We start from the raw sequence: 23,053 nt of genomic DNA on the forward strand, positions 1-23,053 counted from the left end.
GATGAGAGTTTTGGCTGTGTGCACATATGTGTACCATGCGCATGCATGCAGAGCCAGGAGAAGGCATCCATCATACCTGCTGGAACTAGAGTTAGAGATAGACAGTTGTGAGCTGTCATGTGGGTGCTGGGAATGGAATGCATGTCCTCTGGAAGAGCGGTCAGTACTCTTCACCACTGAGCCTTCTCCGCAGCCCCAGTGTTATTTCTTCAAGCTTCCATCAGAAGTCAGTGTGTTTACGGAAGTGTGTTGTCTGCAGTTGTGGAATCTGAAGGCTGAAGCCAAAATGATGTGTCCAGGCCTGGTCCCTCTGGAGACTTCAGGCTATTTATTCTCACCTCTCCGTCGCCTGGGGTGTCCGTCAGTCCTTGGTGTTTGTCCTCTCGCAGTTCTGTTGCTGCCGCCTCTGGTCCATCTCCAGGTGACCCCTGTGCTGGGTCTGTTTCTAAGGACACCACCAATTGAACTCCAATTTAACTTAGGACCAGCCTAAGTCCACATGATCTCATTTAAACAGTTCAGCTATTCCCTCGGCAAAGACTCGTTTTTCACAGATGCTAGGTAACCCACGTAGGTTTCCATGCATCCTCCATGGTGAGGCCCTATCCATGTTCAGTATATACCATGTGTCCCATCTCTCTGAGTGTCCTCAGCATCACCCTCATTTCTCGAAGGGAAGCACCAAAGTCCAGGGTCACCTGGCTTGACCTGATGAGAACTTGAAGCTGCCCCCCAGGGGTCATCAGGTTAAACGAGATTGCCGAGCTTGGCAGCTCACACCTCTTCCCCATTTTACCATCAGGCTGGTTCAGGGGCCTTTTTGCGTGTCTGACCCTCCTCTTTGTTTGCAGGCAAGATGAACTCCGGCACTCCACCTCCAAGCCCCTCTGGCCCACCTCCTCCATCTGTACCACAGCCCCAGGTCCAGCCCCAGGCCCGGGCCCGGCTCAACGCCACTGCCTCCCTGGAGCAGGAAAAGGTTGAGGCTCCGCACGCTCCCAGACCTCAGGCTGATCCCAACGCTGGACCAGGTGCTGGGGAAGCAACCACTCCAGAGTCACGGGCCCCTCGTGCCAGCAGCCGAGAAGGAGTACATAGAGCTGGTAAGGGGTTAGGCCAGGAAGGCCTGCAGTCCTCAGCCCACAGCAACCTGGGGAAGCAGGGTGGGCGCATGGCTGGGTTCCTTAAGTTCCTCAAGTACTGGGGCTGCAACATACCAAGTGCATGTGGATGTCAATTGTATGATCAACCCTTCAGTCAGTATCTTTCTCCCTTGGGTAGCAGCCTCACTTACAGGTGGACCACATGGCTCAGAGATGCTCACGGTCACACCTGCAGTCTCTGTGGTCCTACTTGGACCCCCCAGCTCTCAGAAGGGCTTGAGTGCATAGTGGTTCAGCCCTGGGTTCTTACTTCTGGCTTGTCACCTGTTCCTCCCTGCACCTTGAGGCCATTCTGCATCCTTCAGATCGGCCCTCATGGTCTCTCACCTCCTTTTTGCCCACTGAGAACTCCTGCCCCCAAAGTGCTCTGCTCACCTCACCTTTTGGGATGCCTTTGCTCATGGGGTCTCCTACCTTTGCAACCTCTTTCCAGTCTCAGCTCAAGGGAAGAACCACATATTCTGTTGGCGCCTGTGGGGTGCAAGCGTATGTGTTCTCTCTCTCTCTCTCTCTCTCTCTCTCTCTCTCTCTCTCACTGGGAACAGAAGTTTCCAAAGAAATATCCTCCTCCTCCTTGTTCTGTGTTGCATTCTGATGTCCTCTTCCTGTTTTTTTTTAATTAAAAAATATTTCTTGGGGCTGGAGAGATGGCTCAGTGGTTAAGAGCATTGCCTGCTCTTCCAAAGGTCCAGAGTTCAATTCCTGCCAACCACATGGTGGCTCACAACCATCTGTAATGAGGTCTGGTGCCCTCTTCTGGCCTGCAGACATACACACAGACAGAATATTGTATACATAATAAATAAATAAATAAATAAATAAATAAATAAATAAAAATATTTCTTTTGGGGAGCATTTAAATTGACCTCATGGGCCTCTGCTGGGTGAAAACTGAGCCTTGGGAATAGTTGCGACTCACCTCTGACTTAGAAGTGTCCTGAGATGCAGCAGGTCAGTTATGGGCTGGGTGTGGGACTCTGTGCCTCACACAGGGGCTTCTTGGCAGCCTCTGGCCTCCCCAAGTTCTTATGCCTCCAGGCAGCATGTGCCCTTCTCCTGTGTCAGATGACAAACGGGGATGATTGTGGGAGGATGTGGTGGGGGGCGGTAAGCATCAAGTTAAATGAATGAGAGCCCCAGGCACACTATCTGCAGAGGCTGGAGTCCAGCAGTGCAGGGCAGGGTCAATCCTGCAAGGGATCTGGGGGGCAGAGGATGGAAGCCTGTCAGGAAGGAGCACCCAAGGACCATGTGTGGAGAGTGGACATGGCCTATCATGATGCAGGAGGACAATGCTGCCTGTTGGTGGCAAGTGACTAGCATCGACACCAGCTCTGGATCCCGTGTACTAGGCCCATCCTCTCCAGTTAGTCCTGCCACCCTGGCATTTGTGTGACTCCACAGTTTCACTTGACACTATGTTCCAGCATGTGATGTCATCTACCAGACCTTTGCCTCCCGGGGTGGGTAGTCACAGAGTGGGGCTGTATCTTTGGGCAAAGGTTTGTGTCAAATTACTTCTCTCCATGGACTGTAAAGAGGTGGTGGCTGTGTGGCCTCAGCTGCTGCCATGCAGATGCTGAGACTATCTCTTGCTATACCGGGGGGAGGGGGGGCGGGTTTAGTGTGAGGCTTCTTTGGTCCCTGGATGGTAGGTATGAGTGATGGGGTACCACCTCCAGTCCTGGTCAGTTTGTTCTATAGCAGACTTTCTCAGACCACCAGCCCCCAAATCATGACACAGAGACTTCTTTTTAATTATGAAAACCCAGCCTTTAGCCTGTTTGTCCCACTAGCCCTTATAACTTAATTTAACCTGTTTCTCTTCCTCTACGTTTTGCCTTGGGACGTTTTACCTTTCTTTCATTCTCTGTGTCCTACTTTTTCTGCTGCTTCTGTGTCTGGTTAGCTGGTGGCTGCCTGGATGACTGGCCCCAGGTGTCTCCCTCTGGTTCTCTCTGGAGCCTAGATTTCTCTCCTACTTATTCTTTCTGCCCACAAGCCCTGCCTATCCCTCTACTATCCTCTATTGGCTGTTCAGCTTTTTATGAGACCAATCAGTGCCTTAGGCAGGCAAGGTGAAACAGCAACACACCTTTACATAGTTAAACAAATGCAGCATAAACAAATGTAATACATCTTTACAGAGTTAAACAAATGCAACATAAACAAGTGCAACACATCTTTGCATAGTGAAACAAATGCAGCATAAACAAATGCAACACATCTTTGCATAGTGAAACAAATGCAGCATAAACTGTAGTATGGAGCTGCGGGCAGGCCTGCTTTTCATCCTGCCCAGCTCCCGCACGGCTAGCTTAGTCCCAGAAATAACAACACACAAATTGTATTTATTTAAGCACTGCCTGGCCCATTATCTCTAGAGAGTTAGCTACTGACTAACTCTCATATCTTGATATTAACCCATTTCTAATAATCTGTAGCACCACGAGGTGGTGGCTTACCAGAAAAGATTCAGCACGTCTAACCTGGTGGCTGGCTCCATGGCTTCTGCCTCACAGCCCTCTTCCCAGCATTTTGTTCTGTTTTCTCCGCCTACCTAATTTTCTGTCCTATCAAGGGGCCAAGGCAGTCTCTTTATTGACCAATGAAAATAACACAATAGACAGATAACCCTCCTCCATCATTTCCCCTTTTTCTGTATAAACAAAAAAGAAAGGCTTTCATTTTAACATAGTAAAATTACACATAACAAAACAGTTATCAAGCAAGAATTACAGTCACAATATTTATAACTATATCTTTATCATAATAATGGAAAACTATAACTACGACTATCCATTCTTTAACTCCATCAAAGACTCCAGAAGGATATATTACCTAAGTAAACAAGAAGTAAGCAACTTCCAAAACTCTAGAAATGACAGAGACATCTCGCTGCCTGGACAGTCACCCAAAGTTCCTCTGTATCGTTGGGGCACCCATCTTCAGCCTTCAGGCCCATAATATCCAGAGACATTTCCATGAAGCAGGAAATTTCAAAGGCAATTCAGTCACTATCTGCTGTGTCCTGCAGAATGTCTCGCAGACTCTTTCATGAATCAGGAACCCCGAAAGATCATCTCACCTTTAGGCAAGTTCAGCAGTCCTCTCTCTGCAGGTTCTCTGTGTCCAGTTTATATAACAGTCCAGGCAAGAGCAGTTTCTTGCCCAAATGGCTAACCAACTCCATAAGGAGCCTCTTCGATGCCCATCTTCCTCTTGAAGTAGATTGGTGCTGCCAGGAGCAGACGTGTCTCATTGTCATGAAAGGTCCTAAGTTATTAAAACATTAAATGCTATGTTCTGTAGTCTTTGAAAGATATGAAGAAAGTCTCTCTGAAATATATCTATGCACATCTAGAAAATCAAACTAACATTACTACAAGCTTGAGTATTATTGATGATTATCCATTAACAACCTATATTTTTAATTATACATTGCATTTTTAAATGAACTACACAATCAAAATCAGAAATATATATACATATAACAAAATTGACCTTAAAATCCATAACAAAGCAAATTATTCATATCTATACTATATCCCCCTTTAAATGTAAAAGAATATTTATAAACAATATCTGGGAATATGGACGTAGTTATTTCTCTCCAAACTTCTTTCTGCTGAATAGGGGCGCTGTTAATCAGGTCTTTCACAGTAAACCTGTTTGCTAGCTTCGTCTCAGTTGATAGTTGAATGAAGTAATTTTTTGAGGGTGTTCACAGAAACCTTTCAGGAGGGCGTGGTCTATCATACCATACTGGGATAGAAGCTATCCACAGGGTCTCATCCTCTGTGAAACCAAAAGAAGAACCTCCTTTCCAAAGTATCATATCCTTAGATCCAAATTCAGAAGTCAAGGTATTTTGAACATATCTATCTTGGATTAGTTTAGCAGCATTTATAAACAAATATCTTTTAGCAGCTGTTGCTCCTTCCTCAGCATTCAGACAATTCAAAGAGAGCATAATAGCATACAGTATCAAGATTCTCTGTGTATTTTCCATCTTTATGCAGCTTTATTTTTAACCTCTATTTCTTTAATTTTTTTTTTACTTTTTGACACAGGTTCTCTGTATATCTTTGTCCTGGAATAACTCTGTAGATCAGGCTGTCCTTGAACTCACAGAGATCTGTCTGTCTCTGCTCCCCAGTGATGGGATTAAAGGCGTGTGCTACCACACCTTGAACTCAGAGATCCTCTGTCTCTGCCTCTCAGGCATTGGGGTTAAAGGTGTGTGTTACCACATCTTGAGGTCACAGAGGTCAATCTACCTCTGCCTCCCTTGTGTTGGGATTAAAGGTGTATACCACCACACCCAACTACTCTCTTTCGTGGGCGCCATCTGTAGTGAGGAGTTGCGGGCAGGCCTGCTTTTCATCCTGCCCAGCTCCCGCACGGCTAGCTTAGTCCCAGAAATAACAACACACAAATTGTATTTATTTAAGCACTGCCTGGCCCATTATCTCTAGAGAGTTAACTACTGACTAACTCTCATATCTTGATATTAACCCATTTCTAATAATCTGTAGCACCACGAGGTGGTGGCTTACCAGAAAAGATTCAGCACGTCTAACCTGGTGGCTGGCTCCATGGCTTCTGCCTCACAGCCCTCTTCCCAGCATTTTGTTCTGTTTTCTCCGCCTACCTAATTTTCTGTCCTATCAAGGGGCCAAGGCAGTCTCTTTATTGACCAATGAAAATAACACAATAGACAGATAACCCTCCTCCATCAATAAACAAATGCAACACATCTTTGCATAGTTAAACAAATGCAGCATAAACAAGTGCAACACACCTTTACATAGACAAATGCAGCATAAATAAATGCAACACATCTTTACACAGTTAAAGTAATATTCCATAACATTGTTCTGCCATCTTGTTGCAGCTGTTGGCATTTTCTGTTTTCTCTGAGAGAGGCCAGCAGCCCTTAGTGACCGCTCAACCCAGGAGCATTCCCCACCCAACACCTGCTGAGTCCCTCGACTAGTGATGCGCACCCCTGTGTCTACTACCGTCTGCCAGCCTGTCCACAGATCACAGCCTGGTGTATTAGTTCCTGAATTAAGGGACCAGATCTTCTGGCTGCCTCCCTGGCAGAGCTGAAGGGGTTCCAGCCTGCTTGACTGGGGCTAAGGCTCCTGGGCAACTAACACTGCCTGGCCAATGTCACCTTCAGCTGTCCTGTGCTCAGGCCCTTTGCTTTATAAATCTTCTTAAGAGATCACTGTGTCCCTCAGCTTTGCCTCCAAGGCAGTCAAGCCCTGGCCCCAGATCCAAGCCCAGCGCCAAATGCCACCCACCCCTTCTCCCTGATATCGTGTGACTCTGGGAGCAGAGGCCGTGGCCGGAAAGCTGGGTTTCAATGTGGGTATCTGAGTGAAAGGCCCAGATCGCTATTTCAGATACCACCAGGAAGCAGGTGTTAGCCGTGTGTGCTCTGCCCACAGTGGCACTGGGAAGAGCCAGCCAGGCGGGACAGCAGTCTGGAGGTTCCAGTTCTTAAAAGTCCAGGCTTCCCCTCTCCTGCCCCTGGTCACTGATGTTGGACAATAGGCCCCCACCCTGCTGGCAGGGGCACTGGGGCCTAGAGTTCCTGCCAGGGAGAGTTCAGCTAGTTAGCTAACATGTCTGCAGGTTCACTGAGCATCTGCTAAGATACAGATGTGTAACTACGACACGAGGCTTTACCTAGTACCTCTTTAGGCCTCTGACTGCATCGGCCCCTCCCCCACTACAAACCTGGGGTCGGGCACTGTCACCTGCTGCCATCTCCTTTCTCAGATGAGGAAACAGATGGAAAAAGAAGCTGTGGCCCCGGGTCCCACCCAGCTGGGGTGGGAGACGTGGGAGTTAGGAGTAGTTTGACTTTGTACTTACCAGTGGACCACCAGGGACTTGGTGGCCAAGGACAGAGGACATACTGTGTGCCTGCTGAATTGAGTCCATTGTGCCAAGGGAACCTTCACCAAGCCAGTTATCTGTCCCCAGAGTGGAGCCTGCCAGGCTTTGGTGGCAGGGTCCAAGGCACACGACTGCCCTGTAGGACCTTCCCAAACCTGTGCTCTATGGTGACAAATGAGTAATGGCATCCTTGGTGTTGATCTCAGTGCTGGGGACTTTGGTTGTAGCCCCCGAGGGAACCTGGGGCTAAGGTATCATCTGAGTTGCCTTTCAAAATCTCGGGCATGGCCCAGCGCTGCTTAGGGGTCCCCACTCTCTAGCTGTCCTCCAGATTCCCTTCTGGTCCATAGAACTTTGCTGGGACACTCACACTCCTGGCCCTGCTGGTAGTCCTGGCAAGCCCCCTGCCGTATCAGAAGGTGTCCCATGATGCTCATGGCTGGTCTGGGATGCTCCTGAGACCAGACAGCAAAGGAGACCAGCGCCATGGGCTAGCAAGCCACCACAGGAAGGGATGAGGCTCTAGGGGTGCCCAGGGACTGCTGAACAGAGAGATGGGTCCATTCTGAATGTTGAGTTTTGCCCCAGCAGTGCTGCACAGGTCACATACGACTTGTGTCCAGCTGTGCCCAGCCAGTCAGCAGGATCTCATAGCCGCATAGCCCATAGGTCAGCACAGGAGCCCAGCGTCTCTCCATAGGTGTCCTGGGCTTCAGGCCTCAAGGGTCGGTCCTAACGCTCGCCTCAGCAGAAGCCCAGAGCCTGGTCCTAGTGACCTAGGTAGCCTAGGTGACTCAGTGGACACAGAGGGCTGGGGGACACAGTGTGGTCTGCCGATGCTATCTGTAACCCTGCCCGTGTGCCTCTCTGGTGGCAGAACTGAATAGACTTGCTGCTGGGTTGGGTTCAGTGACACTGGTCTGGGCCTGTTGGAGACTTACGGACTGTCATGCTGCCTAGGGCGTGACATGAAGAAGGAAAGTAGGCTGCATGAACCTCGAGCCCTGGCCCAGGTGCACCCGGGGTCAGACGAGGACCTCTGAGACAGGCCATCTCAGTCCTAACCTGGTTACAGCCCTTTTTCTTCATCCCTCTGGGCCTCTCAGGAGCCCCTGGGCCTCACAGGGCTTCTGGTAGAACATAGCTGTTTAGGTGTGAGGAGCCAGTGAAGAACTGGATGTGGGACCCTACTTCCCTTAGGTCACACAACTGAGCTGTGGTCTCAGAGTCCCATAGCAAAGCCTCGGCCCACATTCTTGAGTATACACTGTGACCCTGTGCTTCAGCGACCATGTTGTGAGGCCACCCCCGATGGTCCCTGTGTCTTCTGGAAAGCTGGCAGCGTGCCTCTGTTTGTTACTTCCAGTCTCTGGTTGCATCCCAAGCCTCTCATGTCAGCCTCTCCAGGAAGTCTCTCCAGGCAGGGCTGTTGTCTCCAGTGATCATGTCACCTGAGCTGACAACATGGCTGTTCTCCGTGGCTCTCCTCACTGGCTCTCAGAGTGAGCTGTGACCATGGCTCCTTAGCTCAGTAGCGTCCGCTGGGTGGGTGACCGGGGCCAAGTGCCTTAGCCTGTTCAGGCCGCCAAACAACAGTTGTCTTTGTGCCTTCCCTATGGCTCTGCCAGCAAGAAGGGTGGTATCGCTGCTGTCCCACATGTGCTGAAGAACCCTCCTCCCAGAATGATCCCGATTGCCCCATGTGGGGGCCTCTATCAGTTTTCCCTATGGGTGACTCCATTGGTCCAGAGTGGCCCCAGTGACCCTCTTTATTGTGAAGCCCCCCCACTCAGGTAGCCTTGACTGTCCAGTGTGAGAAAACCCTAGTACACTTAATCCTCTGCTCTGGCCACAGGGGTGATGTGACCCCAGTGCCTTTGTAATTCTTCTCACCCATCAACATAACCCCTCATGATGGACGGACAGAGAAATGCTGGAGGCCAAAGACCCAGGGCAAATGATGAGGAAGTGTGGCATGTCAGAGACAGGATGCTGTGTCAGATTTATTGGTCATGTGTTTATAATTGTGTTCTTCTAAGGGTGTTTAACATACTTTAGGAGGTTTAAGCAATATTAGGTATAAGATGACTCAGTGGTGTGGAAACAAAGTAGCTTGCTGTACGGAGGCTGCCTCTGGGCGTGCTGGCTGTACAGTCAAGGCTGGGTAGAGAAAAGTGTCAGAGGCTGTCTGGCGTGGTTGAGCATGACCCTGCAGGTAGCACCACAGTCTCCAGACCGTGAGTGCTGGGCGGGTATGCTGAGACGGGTAGGCCAGAAGAACACTGAAAACCTACACACAGCTACCCCCTTGTCGGCCCAGTGCACTTAGCCCTGTTTGTTCTGAGTTCGCTGAGCTGTACTGCTGGAAGCTGGGGCATGGAGACCAGTCAGACCTAGTCAGCGGACCACACCATTGCACTGCTGGGGACTGGGATAGATGAAGGAGCTGGGGCCAGCAGAAAGGACAGTGTACCACAGGGGTTCTCCTCCCCAAGATGGTCAGCAGGACTGCCAAGTTTGCATGCTGTGCAGGACTCTTTCAAGTGCACGGAGCCTGTGGAAGAGCACCACCCGAAGAGATGGGCAGGGCCCTGTCCGTGGGCTCACAGAGGTCAGGACCTTCACAGAATTATATGAGCTACTCATGACTGTAACTGATTACATGTGACTAGCTGATTGGAGTTAGTTAGGAACCTCTCAGTTGCAGATGACAGAAATCCAGTACGCACTGGCAGAAACAAGGGTGAGGGACAATGGCAAGGAACTATTCTTTCCCTCCTTCCTTCCTTCCTTCCTTCCTTCCTTCCTTCCTTCCTTCCTTTGTCCTCCCTCCCTCCTTTCCTTCCTTCTTTCCTTCCATCCTTCCTGCCTGTGTATGTGGAATGTGGTATGATGAGTGTGTGGGATTGTGTTGAGTGTGTACATGTGATTGTGCAGGTGTGCACACAAGAGGCCAGAGAAAAATGCTGGGTGTCTTCCTCTATTGCTCTAATTCCCATGAGACAGGTTCCCTCGTTGAATTAGAAGCTTCTTGTTTCGGCTAGATTGGCTGGCTGGCCAGGATTCCTCTTCCTCTGGTCTCCAGTTCTGGGGTTGCTGGCATTCACAGCCATGATGAGCTTTCTCGTGTGGGTGCTAAGGATTTAAACTCAAGTCCTCCTGCTCACAAGCATAACACTGAACTTAACCCTCTGCACTAATTCCCCCAGCCCCAGACCATATACCATAGAGACTCTAGCTTTCTACTCCAGGTGAGGCTGGACCCAGGGTTCATATACTATCACTAGGAGGTATCTTCCCCTTCACTCCCCTCTCCACTCTGCTCTGTCTTCCTGTGGTGCCCTCCCTCTCAGGTAGGCTCTATCCAAAGGGTACCCCACCACAGAGCCGATCTGGCATGAGAGGAAGGCTGTTCTTACAGACCCAGTACAAGACACCATTGGCTTGACACTGTCCATCCCTGAACCATGCACTTGTTTGGGGATGGGAGGCACCAGGTGGACTTTCACGCATTTCCCTACAGCCCCTGATGAGGTTGTTGCTTATTTCTTATTGGAGTGTGATGAGATCATGAGGGTAGAGTCTCATAAATAGGATTAGTGCCCATACAAAATAGGTCCCAGAGCTATCTCGCTCCTTCCAGACAGAGCAAGGTACCACCATGAGCTATAAACCAGATCCTGAGATCTGTCGACTGGCACCATGAACTCAGACTTCTCGACCCCCAGAACCCTAAACGATAAATTCCAGATTGTAAATCCCCAGCTTACAGCATTTGTCACGGCAGCCCTGACAGGGAAGACACCCACCCTTAAGAATAAAGGAATGCCCGTCAACTGCGTCCTCCAAAGCTGCACTGTCTGCTGAGCACAGGTGTGCCTTCTCTTTAAGGCCTCTTAGACTGCAGCTCTGTGAGTGGATTGGAGCTGAAGGGCGACAGTGGGACTCAAGTCTGCACCCCACTCCTAGTCCTCACACCCAAAGAGCTCCTAGTGACGAACACCCCTAGTACAGAACAGGCTGCCACTGTTCTGACTTGCTAGCAGTGTCGGAAGGCAACCCGCTGCCTTCTAGGCTCCCTCTCTGTCCCAGCCTCATTCTCCTGCCTCACAGCCTCATCCTCCTGCCTCACAGCCTCATCCTCCTGCCTCACTGAGAATCAGTGGCAGAATTCCTGAAGCCTGGTCCCGCCATCCCTCCATTCCACTGGTGGGTGTAAGGTCCGGCTGTGTGACATTCTGATTTCTCCTCATGTTCAAGGTCCCATGAAAGCAGATGTGGAGATCCCCTTTGAAGAAGTCCTGGAGAAAGCCAAGGCTGGAGACCCCAAAGCACAGACAGAGGTGAGGACCAGCATTGGGGTGGGGGGGGAGAAAGCCAGGATTGGAGACCACAAAACCCAGACAAAGGTGAGAATCAGAATCTGGGGTGGGGGGAATCTTAGAATGTGACCTCAGCACAGTGAGCCTGGCTTGGTGCCCTGTAGCTCATGGAGTAGGGGTCTGACCTTTTCTGTGGGGAACTAGTGTGGTTATGTAACCCCCCCCCCCATATTGGTTAGTTTTGGGTGGGTTTTGTTTGTTTGTTTTTGTTCCTTCAGTACCTTCTTGGTGCATCTATGTTCACCACTCTGGTCCAGCACACACATCCTGTCTTGGGCATGCACTCCTCCAGGGCACCCTCCCTCCTTCCTCTTCCAGCTGTCTGCAGCAGGCTTGCTCCTTGCCTTAGCTGCAGACTCACCGTGTCTGCATGGGACAAGAACGTCATAAGCAGAGGAGCTCAGACAGGACAAGCTTCCTGGGTGTCAGAGACTCAGTTGACAGGCCATCATTTCTGTCCTCAGGATGCCCTGGCAGGTGGAAATCAGATGTCTCACATTTTGGCTGCCATGGAGACCAAGACAGTTTTGTCCCCTCCTGTCGGTCCTTCTGCACTGTGCAGGCAGCCAGACCAGTCCATGCTCCCTGCTTTCCCATCCCTGGGTCTAGGGTGCCCCACTCTGTCTCCAGCCTCACCCCAGTTTACACTACGGGGAGGTCACTGTGATGTAAGGGATTGAGAGTGACCTCTGACCACCTGACTTCCATGTTTGTAGCTCAAGCAAGTGACCCCTGGAGTCTCCCACCCTACAACCCTCAAAGAAGAGAGAAAGTCTCTATGTCGGGGCACAAGGAAATTTTTCTGTTTGTATCTGAGGGGCCAGTTGGACTGTGAAGTCATCTCCAGCCTGTGCCCTGTGGCTCCGGAGGCTAGTGAGCATCCATAGAGCTGGATGGGTTGTGAAGTCCTCCCCAACCTCCTGAACCCAAGGAGCATGCTCAGCTCTTTCCTGGCCTGTCTGTGTTTTTGGCTTCCCTTTGCCCATCTGTACAGTGGGAAGATTGGACTGGGTTAGTGAGCATTTTTGCATAGGGCCAGAGAATAAATATTTTGGACTCCACAATCTGTCTAAACTAATCAACATTTCCATGGCAAACAGAAAACCTGTCACATCAACATGTAAGCAAGCAGCCATGGTTACAGTCCAGTAAATCTGTTAGGGCTGGCGAGATGGCTCAGCAGGTAAAGGTGCTTGCAGCCCCAAGCCTGGTGTCCTGAATTTGAGTCCCAGAACCCACAAGGTGGGAGGAGAGAAACGATTCCCACAAGTTGTCCTCTCATATCCACGAGTATGCTGTGGCATACATGCACACACATGTGCATATGCAATAAATGGTTTTCATTTTTAAAATTTTATTATAAAAATAAATAGTAATCTGGCCTAGGACCTGGGCTTCTCCTGGCTGCCTTTCTCCAGCTTGTGCTGTTTGAGAAGCAGCACATGGACTCAGCCATTTTCTGCCTCTAGTTTTCTGACCATACTGGGGTTCCAGCACCCAGCAGGCATGGAGCAAGGGAAGGAGCTCAGCACGGTGGAGAGCCCACATCCTGTCATTATAGAAGGTTCCACACCTGCCCCATAGTGAGGAGAGCAGGGTCCTGGAAGCTGGAGGGTGATGGATGTCTCTGCTCCCAGGTGGGCAAACACTACCTGCGACTTGCGAATGACGTTGACGAAGAACTCAACAGCTGCTCGGCTGTGGCCTGGCTAATCCTGGCAGCCAAGCAGGGCAGGCGGGAAGCTGTGAAGCTGCTGAGGCGATGCCTGGCTGACAGGAAAGGTGAGACTGTGTGGGACCTTCAGCCGCTGCACGTCGGGTATGTGGTTTGCCGTGATGGCCATGCTGTTGGGAATGGAGAGGTCTTTTTGTTACCTCCTTGCCCTTAGAGGTTTTTGAAATCTACCAGGTACTTCATAAGCCAGGCCAATTCCTTGTCCTTCATCCTGTGCTTGGTGTCTGCAGGTAATTAGTTAGCAATTAATTATTCTCACTTCCCTTCTGGGTTCTAGTCCAAATCGGGGAGTAACTCATAGAGTCAGGAGGAGGCAGCTGTCCCAAGTGCCCCGGAGTGTGAGTGTTCTGTAGTCTCCAAGTCTGCAGAAGGTGGCATGGGGGTTTCACTGAGTTTTTGTTGTGGTTGCATATTTTGATAATTTATTTTTAATTGTAAATTTTTATGCTTGCTGTATATAGAAGCCACAAGGATACAAATTACTCATAACCAAAGCCCAGGGAGACACTCTGTATCTTTTCTTCTGGTATATATCAGTGTTTTCAAAGTTACATTTGGTGTACGTAATTTTTTTCTCTTCAACAACTAGACTGGTCATTTGTGGGGGAAACAAAATAAAACAAGAATGGTTTCCCCATTAAGTTCTGTCAACCAGGGTATCCCGGCCCAACTGCCCAGGCCACCGCAGGCAGAATAACCTAGAGCTGGTCATGTTAGGCTGTGGTCTGGAGCCAGTGGTTCCCAGGGCTACCTAGGAGCAGGGGCAGGCACACAGCCATGGAGCGTGGGAAGGAGAGGCAGCACAGCCTCACCCGCTCTGCCCTGTCCTGCTCTGACATCTTACCCAAGATTCCTGGGCAGGTAAAAAGTCCAGACCTCCTAAAAGAGAGGCCATACCATATTGCCACTGCTGCCCATGTCTCTGCTCACCTCACTCCCTTGGGCCATCTGGCATTCTTTCTTCATTCTGTGTGGAAGAATCCATGTTCCCAGCTACCCTGGGTAGAGTCCCAGCCCAGGAAACATTGTGGGCATAGGGATGCCCCCTTCTTGCCACAGTTCCACTGGTAATTGCAGCGATTCTGACCCAGATTCTAGGTGACTTGTTCCTCTTCAGACTTGGGTCCACAGCACCTTGCTTTGTACCTTGTTCCTATCGTAGTCCCTGCTGAAGGTCCCCTGAGGACAAGATGTGAGAGGGAACAAGCCAGGAAGGGCTGGCAGCTCTGTGCCTCAGTGGACACTCAGACATTGCCAGACCAGCCTGGCCTCCAACCTGGAGCATGGGTGCTGTCAGGGATAGGCTCAGATACACTTTGGGGACAGGTATCTACTCTACTCTGAATCAAAGAAGCCAGTCAGATCCCTTATGACCCTGTGCCCAGCCTCCTGGGAGTGTCTTTGGGGGCTGCTGTGGGGCATGGCTTTGCCTAATGCTTCTGTCTGTCTGTCAGGCATCACTTCTGAGAATGAGGCCGAGGTGAAGCAGCTGTCCTCTGAGACCGACCTAGAGCGGGCTGTGCGCAAGGCTGCCCTGGTCATGTATTGGAAACTCAACCCCAAGAAGAAGAAGCAGGTGGCTGTGTCCGAGCTGCTGGAAAATGTCGGGCAGGTCAATGAGGAGGGTAGGCCAGCTATATCACCAACAACTCCATTTGCCTTTCCTGCGGGGGTTGGGGCCCCATGGTTAGAAGGTGACTGGCATGTTGGCAAAGACTGTAAATACCATTTATTGTTCACTTATTCATCAGTGGTATCTTGGTCTGCTTCTGGCTTAAGGATTAGAGATACAGAGAGTGACAGAAGCTTGGTCCTTACGCCCAGGGTGAGGACTAGTATATGATATTGGCTAAAGGTGGTCAAGAGCTGGCAGTGCCAGCCGAAGAGGGGAAGGGTGGGAAAGGTGTGTTCATCACCAAGTAGAAACAGCTCTGAGCACACTGGTCCTCCTTGTGAGATGGTCCAGAGATAACTACCCAGGGATATGGCCCTGGCACATGATGGGACCCCAAGCCCTGTGGTCCCTGACACACAATAGCCCAGGATCCTGAGGACATGTGCTTGGTGGGCTATGGGGCATGAAGGGACAACTTGGCAGCCCCAGCTTCCAATCTTCTCTGATCCCACAGATGGAGGGGCACAGCCAGGCCCGGTCCCCAAGTCCCTGCAGAAGCAGAGGCGCATGCTGGAGCGCCTCGTCAGCAGTGAATGTGAGTGTGGCTGTCCGGCCTGCTATCCGCTGTCTGCTTCCCTTCCACCACCCAGATCAGCATCCGCCTTTCCTTGCATCCTAGCCTGGCTCGCCTGCCAGGGTCTCTGACTTAAATGCACTTTCATTCAGGCCCTTTGAGGGACAGTGTTTTTGTCCCTGGGACTTGAGCCTTGTACTCTGGGAGCTCAGACTACAGTGGGAAACAGAGCTACAGTGTGACAGTCCTCACCCTGGTGGAGGCCAGAGTTGGGGTTGAAACCTGAGTGAGCAGAAAGCTCAATGAGGGAAACAGGAGGGAGAAAGGAGTGTGGGGTGGGGGGAATGTGTCCCATGTGGGCACTTATGTTAAGGCGGAAGTAGAGTGTTACAACATCCATGTAGGAGAGAGGCTGGGGGCACACAGAGCTGCAGGTACTCAGGAATGTCTGGGATCAGAATTTGAAGACACCAGACCATCCCTCCATGTGTGGTGTGGGTGGGGGATGAAATCTATAGTTCAAGGGCCCCAGGCTCCCATCCTTGAGAAGATGGACATGTAGGAGGGGGCTTATGGCTTCTCATCGCTGATAGGAGAACTGAGTCAAGAACATCCTTGTGAGGCCCAGTGGGTGGGACAGGGGCTCACAATTGTGACTTGTCATATTAACTCACGAAAGCAGCCTCCCCAAGCTAGCCTAGTGGGAGCTTCCAACATGGCCGTGGCTCTTGGTGATTCCCTGCCAGCATCTGGCCTTTGTCTTCCCTGAAGGCTGGAAGCCCAGCGTTTGACACAGGCTGCATTTCTTTCACCTGTCCCCAGTGTTTCCCAGAGCTTAGGAAAGCATCCAGTGCCCAGCAGACTCTTGGCAGACGCAGGTGGGTCCTCAGGGGATCCAGGTGGGGGCAAAAGGCAAACTTATGTTGGCCCTCTTCAGATCCTGTGAGATGAGAGCTTGGTGGACACATGGTAGGCCTTGTTGGATGGAGGTCTTTTTGGGGGTCAGGATGGATGGGGTCACAGGCCCCCGGATCCTATGGGTGGCTAGTGCTCAGCACCTTGAGTCCCCGCCAGGTGGAAAGGAGGGAAGGACATCAGAGGGCACCAGGGATGCAGGCTGACTGACGGTCTAGCAGTAGAGCTTGGTTTGAGGGGTCAGGGGGACTTCGGGCCTTAAGGACTAGGAAGGCAAGTCACTTCACACAGGCAGCATGTCCCCTAGGTCAGAGGCAGAGGTGGGTAAGAGATGGTAAACCTTCTCCCCTTCCTCCCCACCACCTTTTTTTTTTCCATGTCCTTGCCCCAGGAATGGTCCTATGCCTAAGCCCAGCAGGGCCCTAAGTTGCCATCCTGCATCACCTGTGTTATCAGGGTCACAGTGGGCTTGCGGGTTGGAGAACCTGGTATCTTTTTCCCTTGCTTCAGCCAAGAACTATATCGCTCTGGATGACTTCGTGGAGCTCACCAAGAAGTATGCCAAGGGCATCATCCCCACCAACCTGTTCCTGCAGGATGAGGATGAAGATGATGATGAGCTGGCAGGGAAGAGCCCCGAGGACCTGCCGCTGCGCCAGAAAGTAAGTGTGGCTCCTGCCTGGCAACCGGCTCCTCTCCCGGAAGCTGCAGGTCAGAAAGGTCCTTGACTTCACAGACACACTTGGATCCAGGTCACTGGGCCTTGGGTTGTCTGAGGTTCCTGGGTGAGGAGGTGTCCTCAGAAGGAGCCCGGAAAGCAAAGGCAGGGTCATGCAGATGTGCTGGGGTGGTCTTCACTGGGTGCTTGTGTCTCTTCACAGCCCTCGTGTCTGGGCAGATGTGCGTGGGCAGCAGGCCGAGGCACTGCAGCTGCACTTTCATTTAGAGTCACTCTGTAGCGCTGTTGTCTGTGGCCCAGGACAGAGGCCACTTTCTAAATATGTCTTCCCAAAACCCAGTGTGCTAGGGTCTGGGGGCCAGCTGAGTCAGGGACACTAAGAATGAGCTGGGAGGGCAGACACACTGGAGGGAGACAAGAAGGATAAGAGAGACATAGAAATGTACCCTGCTCTGACAAGTCTCCACATTGTTGGGACTCAGTGCAAACACGGGGTATGGCCTTAGGACCATTGCAGAGTTGCCCCAAGTCAGCTTATGAAGCTGGGCCAGATGTCTCCATATCTTAATCTGCAGGAATACGAGCATCACTGGGTACTGGGCAGTTTGATCCGGGTAAATGGTTTAGTACTGTGTGGCCACAAACCCAAGGACCTGTCACCAGAGGAATTGTCACGTAGCAAATAGCTGTGCATGCCGCAATTCCAGTGTTTATGACCAAGAAGAGATGAACCACGTGTGATGAGTAAGATGGGGCAAATAGGTCAGAATGGGGACAACAACATGACATGGCTTAGCTGGATGAACTGGCATGAAGTAACTGGAAAGTCTCCACAGGGAGCTGGAGTGCGGAGCAGGTCGCCGCAGGGGACAGGGAGACAGGACAGAAATAAGATAGAAAGCAGGGAGCAGCTCAGCACGTTCCAGAGAGATGAGACCCACGTGTGAGCCATGCCCCCGGGTTGTTGACAGCGGAAGCCTTACTCTCGCCACTGAGGACAGGTAGCGGTCCAGAGCAGAAAGGGCTGTTACTCTGAAGGTGCTGAGCATCAATGTGGCACAGAGGCTCATGGCTGGGAGGAAGGTCCATCCAGAACTGGACCGGATTGAGCATGTTCACAGACAGGATGCCGAGATGGCGCTCCTACCATGAGAGGAGGAAGTTGGGGTACATATGGTTCTTGTCAAAGAGGAGCCCCCCCCCCCCCATAACACACTCTTTCTAGTGAGGTCAAGGTGAAAAGATGAATTGGAGAAGACCCTCAGGCCAGAGCGTCGCAGCTTGCACTGCAATGCCTCCTTCTGCCGTGTCCTAGTCTGAGTGTATGTTTGTCACTTCCCAGTGACCCGAGTCTGAACTGTGTGAGGTCAAGAAGTCCTTTTAAGGAGAGAGATACTCCATGCTGCAGTGTTTGGAGCCATCACGGCCCTTTCGTCTCTTCCCACCGTGTCATTAGGAGTCTCTATACACAGGCTACCTCAGCCCTCAGTCCCTGGGGCTATGCAGGGGACCAAGAGACTCCTGAGAGAAGAACAGGAACCTCTAAACCGATGACTCCCACAAAGAATGTTCTAGCTGCCAAGCAGCTTTCCTTGAGACTGAGGAAGCAAAGTAGCTTCTTAAAAAAGCAAATTTAATGTTTTAAAATCCTAATATGTTTTACACTAACTTATGGAAAATCCGACATGGACATTTTCCCTCAGTTTTCAACTTCCTCCCGCTTGCCTCAGGCATGCCAGTTAAAGGCGGCCATGTTCCGTGCCAGTTTGGGTTGCGGCGCTCTGCTTTGGTTTACAGTCTCAGCGGGAGGACTGGGGCTGAGCTCTCCAGACTCACCATCCTTCCTCAGTGCTCAGGCTGCCATCTCTAGTGTGTGTTGTAGCCTGGTGACGTCGTGGTTATTGTCCCTTTGACAGTTGAGGAAACAGACTCAGGGAATTGACATCCATACCCAGGAGAGTGCCACACCTCTGACGGGCGGCCCAGTGCTGTTGTGTATCGAAGCAGGAGGCCTGAGGGAAGAGGCGGAGCTAGGGACCCATGTGCCTTCCCCTAGATATGGTAGGCAGGCGCAAAGAAATCCCTGATCACTCTAGCAGAAGGTGGGTGTCTTAGTTACTGTGCCAGTGCTGTAAAGAGACATCATAACCAAGGCAACGTACATCAGAAAGCATTTAATTGCTTATGGTTTCAGAGGGTAAGCCTGTTCTCACTATGGCAGGAAGCATGGCATCAGACAGGTAGGCATGGCACCGGAGCAGAGCCATAGCTGAGAACTTATATCCTGTTCTGCAAGTTGCAGGCCGAGACAGAGAGCAAGACTGGCCCTGATGTGGGCTTTGGAAACCTTAAAGCCCACCTCCAGTGACGCACTTCCTCCGGCAAGGCTGCACTCGCTCTAACAGTCCACACCTCCCTTCCTAAACAATTCCCTAATTGGGAACCAGGCCCTCAAATATGTGAGCCTCTGCGGTCCATTCTCATTTCAAACAACACAGTGGGAAGGTGTACCTCAGCACGGAGGTGTAGGGCTTAGAAGAAAGCAGACCCCTGGGCACTGTGGAGCGTGGGGGGCACTAGAGCATGTCCATGTTGGGTGGCAAAGGGGCTTTTGTCCTGGTAAGTTCCAACCGCCTGCCTCGCCCTAGGTGATGAAGTACCCTTTACACGCCATCATGGAGATCAAAGAGTACCTGATCGACTTGGCCTCCAAGGCAGGCATGCACTGGCTGTCCACCATCGTGCCCACCCATCACATCAATGCCCTCATCTTCTTCTTCATCATCAGCAACCTAACCATCGACTTCTTCGCCTTCTTCATCCCCCTGGTGGTCTTCTACCTGTCCTTTGTGTCCATGGTCATCTGCACCCTCAAGGTGTTCCAGGACAGCAAGGCCTGGGAGAACTTCCGCACCCTCACGGACCTGCTGCTGCGCTTCGAGCCCAACCTGGACGTGGAGCAGGCGGAAGTCAACTTCGGCTGGAACCACCTGGAGCCCTATGTCCACTTCCTGCTGTCGGTCGTCTTCGTCATCTTCTCCTTCCCCCTGGCCAGCAAGGACTGCATCCCCTGCTCAGAGCTGGCCGTCATCTCCACCTTCTTCACGGTGACCAGCTACATGAGCCTGAGCAGCTCGGCCGAGCCCTATACCAGGCGGGCCCTGGTCACGGAGGTGGCCGCTGGCTTGCTGTCCCTTCTGCCCACCATGCCCGTGGACTGGCGCTTCCTGAAAGTGCTTGGCCAGACATTCTTCACCGTGCCCATAGGCCACTTCATCGTCCTCAATGTCAGCCTCCCCTGCCTGCTCTATGTCTACCTCTTCTACCTCTTCTTCCGAATGGCTCAGCTGAGGAACTTCAAGGGCACTTATTGCTACCTGGTGCCCTACCTGGTGTGTTTCATGTGGTATGAACTGTCCGTGGTCATTCTGCTCCAGTCAACCGGCCTGGGCCTGGTCCGCGCCTCTATTGGCTACTTCCTCTTCCTCTTTGCCCTCCCCATCCTGGTGGCTGGCCTTGTCCTCATGGGCATGGTGCAGTTTGCCCGATGGTTCCTGTCACTGGACCTCACCAAGATCATGGTCACCACGGTGATCTGTGGCGTGCCCCTGCTTGTCCGATGGTGGACCAAGGCCAACTTCTCAGTAGTGGAGATGGTCAAGTCCCTGACTCGGAGTTCCATGGTCAAGCTCATTCTGGTGTGGCTCACGGCTATCCTGCTCTTCTGCTGGTTCTACGTGTACCGCTCAGAAGGCATGAAGGTCTACAACTCCACACTGACCTGGCAGCAGTACGGCTTCCTGTGCGGGCCACGGGCCTGGAAGGAGACCAACATGGCACGGACCCAGATTCTCTGCAGCCACCTGGAGGGCCACAGGGTCACGTGGACAGGCCGCTTCAAGTATGTCCGAGTGACCGAGATCGACAACAGTGCTGAGTCGGCCATCAACATGCTCCCGTTCTTCTTGGGTGACTGGATGCGCTGTCTGTATGGCGAGGCCTACCCATCCTGCAGCCCCGGCAACACATCCACAGCCGAGGAGGAGCTCTGCCGCCTCAAGCAGCTAGCTAAACACCCCTGCCACATCAAGAGGTTTGACCGGTACAAATTTGAGATCACAGTGGGGATGCCATTTGGGGCCAATGGCAACCGTGGCCACGAAGAAGACGACATCACCAAGGACATCGTTCTGCGGGCCAGCAGCGAGTTCAAGGATGTGCTGCTGAACCTGCGCCAGGGCAGCCTCATTGAGTTCAGCACTATCCTCGAGGGCCGCCTGGGCAGCAAGTGGCCCGTCTTCGAGCTCAAGGCCATCAGCTGCCTCAACTGCATGGCGCAGCTCTCCCCAGCCCGGCGCCACGTAAAGATTGAGCAGGACTGGCGTAGCACGGTGCACGGTGCCCTCAAGTTTGCCTTCAACTTCTTCTTCTTCCCATTCCTGTCTGCCGCCTGAGAAGTGCCCACTCCTGGAGGAGGCTTCCACGCATGTTGCCGTGGGGCCCTCCCTGCGTGGCCACCCAGACAGCTGGAGCAGTGCTGTGCTGAGCATGTGCGTGAGTGCGTGTATGTGTGTGTGTACATGTCTCTACTCTGCTCTCATGTGGGTAGATCCCACGTGCAGGGACCTTGTGCTCACCTGTAGACTGCAGACCCTGCTGGAGAGCGGCTCTCTTTAGCTCTGTCCACTTTGAATGCCAAGTGTCAAGAAAATTGCATGCTATCTTCTCTCACAATCCTGCCCTTTTCCCGCAAAGCTGGAGCTCTGGGCCTGACCCCAAAGACCCTCCACCCTGAAGAGCACTTTACAGATAAGAGTCTCCCCCTCAGCCCTTCATGCCTTCCTGCCCTCCCTTTTGTGTGTGTGTGTTGGATTTGTTTTTCAAAGAACCAAATACGTGTCTATGTAGACTTCATGGTAGTTTTCTTATTTATTTGGTTGCTGCTAATCCTTGACAGTAGCAGTCCCCAGTGGTCACGTCCTGCCTGGCTTCCTGCCTGGGGATAGCATGTCCAAACTGGGCTCTGAACACTACAGCCGGCCTTGGAGCTCTTCCGTCTCTGGAGCGTGGTAGGGAGTGAGGTCACCTCTTCTGCATCTCCCAGGACCTGGGAAACAGTGCAAGAGTGTCCCTTTCAGTACACAGGTAAATTTGGCCATGTTCAGTATGGCAGAGTCGAAAGCAAGGTCCTAAGGCAGCCGAAATAAAAAGCTTTGAAACCCACACCCTGGTTTGCTTTCAAGGAGTTTTGTCCAGTGTGTGCGTGAGTATCTGAAGATGTCTGATTGAGTGAGAAAGTGTCCCTTGGGTTACTAAGGGCAGAACCGTTTTCCACACAGTTGACCCCATCTGTTGAGTCGCAGGCTGGACCCACACAGGTGTGAGTCTCCGAGGTCTTAGCCACAGTCCCAGGCACCCGGTGTCAGCACACGGGCGTCAGCTCAGCTGTTGACCCCAGCTTCTGGGTGAAAAGTGCTTTGTGGCAATGGTCACTGAAACCCAGGTCGCTGATTGGATCGTCTGCACGACTCATGATTGGTGCTTGCACCACTGACTGTATGCAGTCATGAACAATAATTCCACAGGGGCATAGTAAGAATTTGTCATGGGGCCTGGACAAGTTAGGACGCTGTGCTGGTTTCATTGCTGTGGCAAACACCGTCACCAAAAGCAACTCAGGGGAGGAAGGGGGTTGTTTACCTTATGTTTGCAAGCCATAGTCCATTGCGGAGGAAGGGCGGGGCAGGAAGTAAAGGTAGGCCTGTTTGGTATTCCTCACTCACAGCCAAGGAAGCAGGAACTGTGGAGGAATTGTGCTTGGTGACTGGCTCTCTGGCTCACTCACAGACCCACGCTTAGCTAACTTTCTTATATAGCCCAGTACCACCTGTCCAGGGAATGGTGCTGCCTACCATGGGCTGGACCCTCCTACATCTGTTAAGAGTCTGGACAAACCCCTAGGCATGCCACAGAGCACTCGATCTGGGCGATCAGTGGAGACTCCCTCTCAGGTGACTCAAACCCCCGGAGGCATGCCACAGAGCACGCGATCTGGGCAGTCAGTGGAGACGCCCTCT

At 51.8% G+C, this 23,053-nt stretch overlaps 1 protein-coding gene across 1 annotated transcript in view; it reads left to right on the forward strand.

The window, feature by feature from the left end:
* Wfs1 (wolframin ER transmembrane glycoprotein) overlaps positions 1–22,199 on the forward strand; it is a 28,318-nt gene extending 6,119 nt beyond the window's left edge. The window contains exons 2-8 of the mRNA XM_048414974.3: positions 852–1,103; positions 11,337–11,419; positions 13,096–13,240; positions 14,648–14,818; positions 15,323–15,403; positions 16,808–16,959; positions 19,625–22,199. Of these exons, the coding sequence (XP_048270931.2) occupies positions 857–1,103; positions 11,337–11,419; positions 13,096–13,240; positions 14,648–14,818; positions 15,323–15,403; positions 16,808–16,959; positions 19,625–21,430 (2,685 nt within the window). The 5' untranslated portion in view covers positions 852–856 and the 3' untranslated portion in view covers positions 21,431–22,199. The remainder of the gene's footprint in view (positions 1–851; positions 1,104–11,336; positions 11,420–13,095; positions 13,241–14,647; positions 14,819–15,322; positions 15,404–16,807; positions 16,960–19,624) is intronic.
* The last annotated feature ends 854 nt before the right edge of the window (positions 22,200–23,053 follow it).

The sequence above is a fragment of the Myodes glareolus genome, chromosome 8 (assembly GCF_982192425.1).
Source record: "Myodes glareolus chromosome 8, mMyoGla1.1, whole genome shotgun sequence".
Classification (NCBI taxonomy): domain Eukaryota; kingdom Metazoa; phylum Chordata; class Mammalia; order Rodentia; family Cricetidae; genus Myodes; species Myodes glareolus.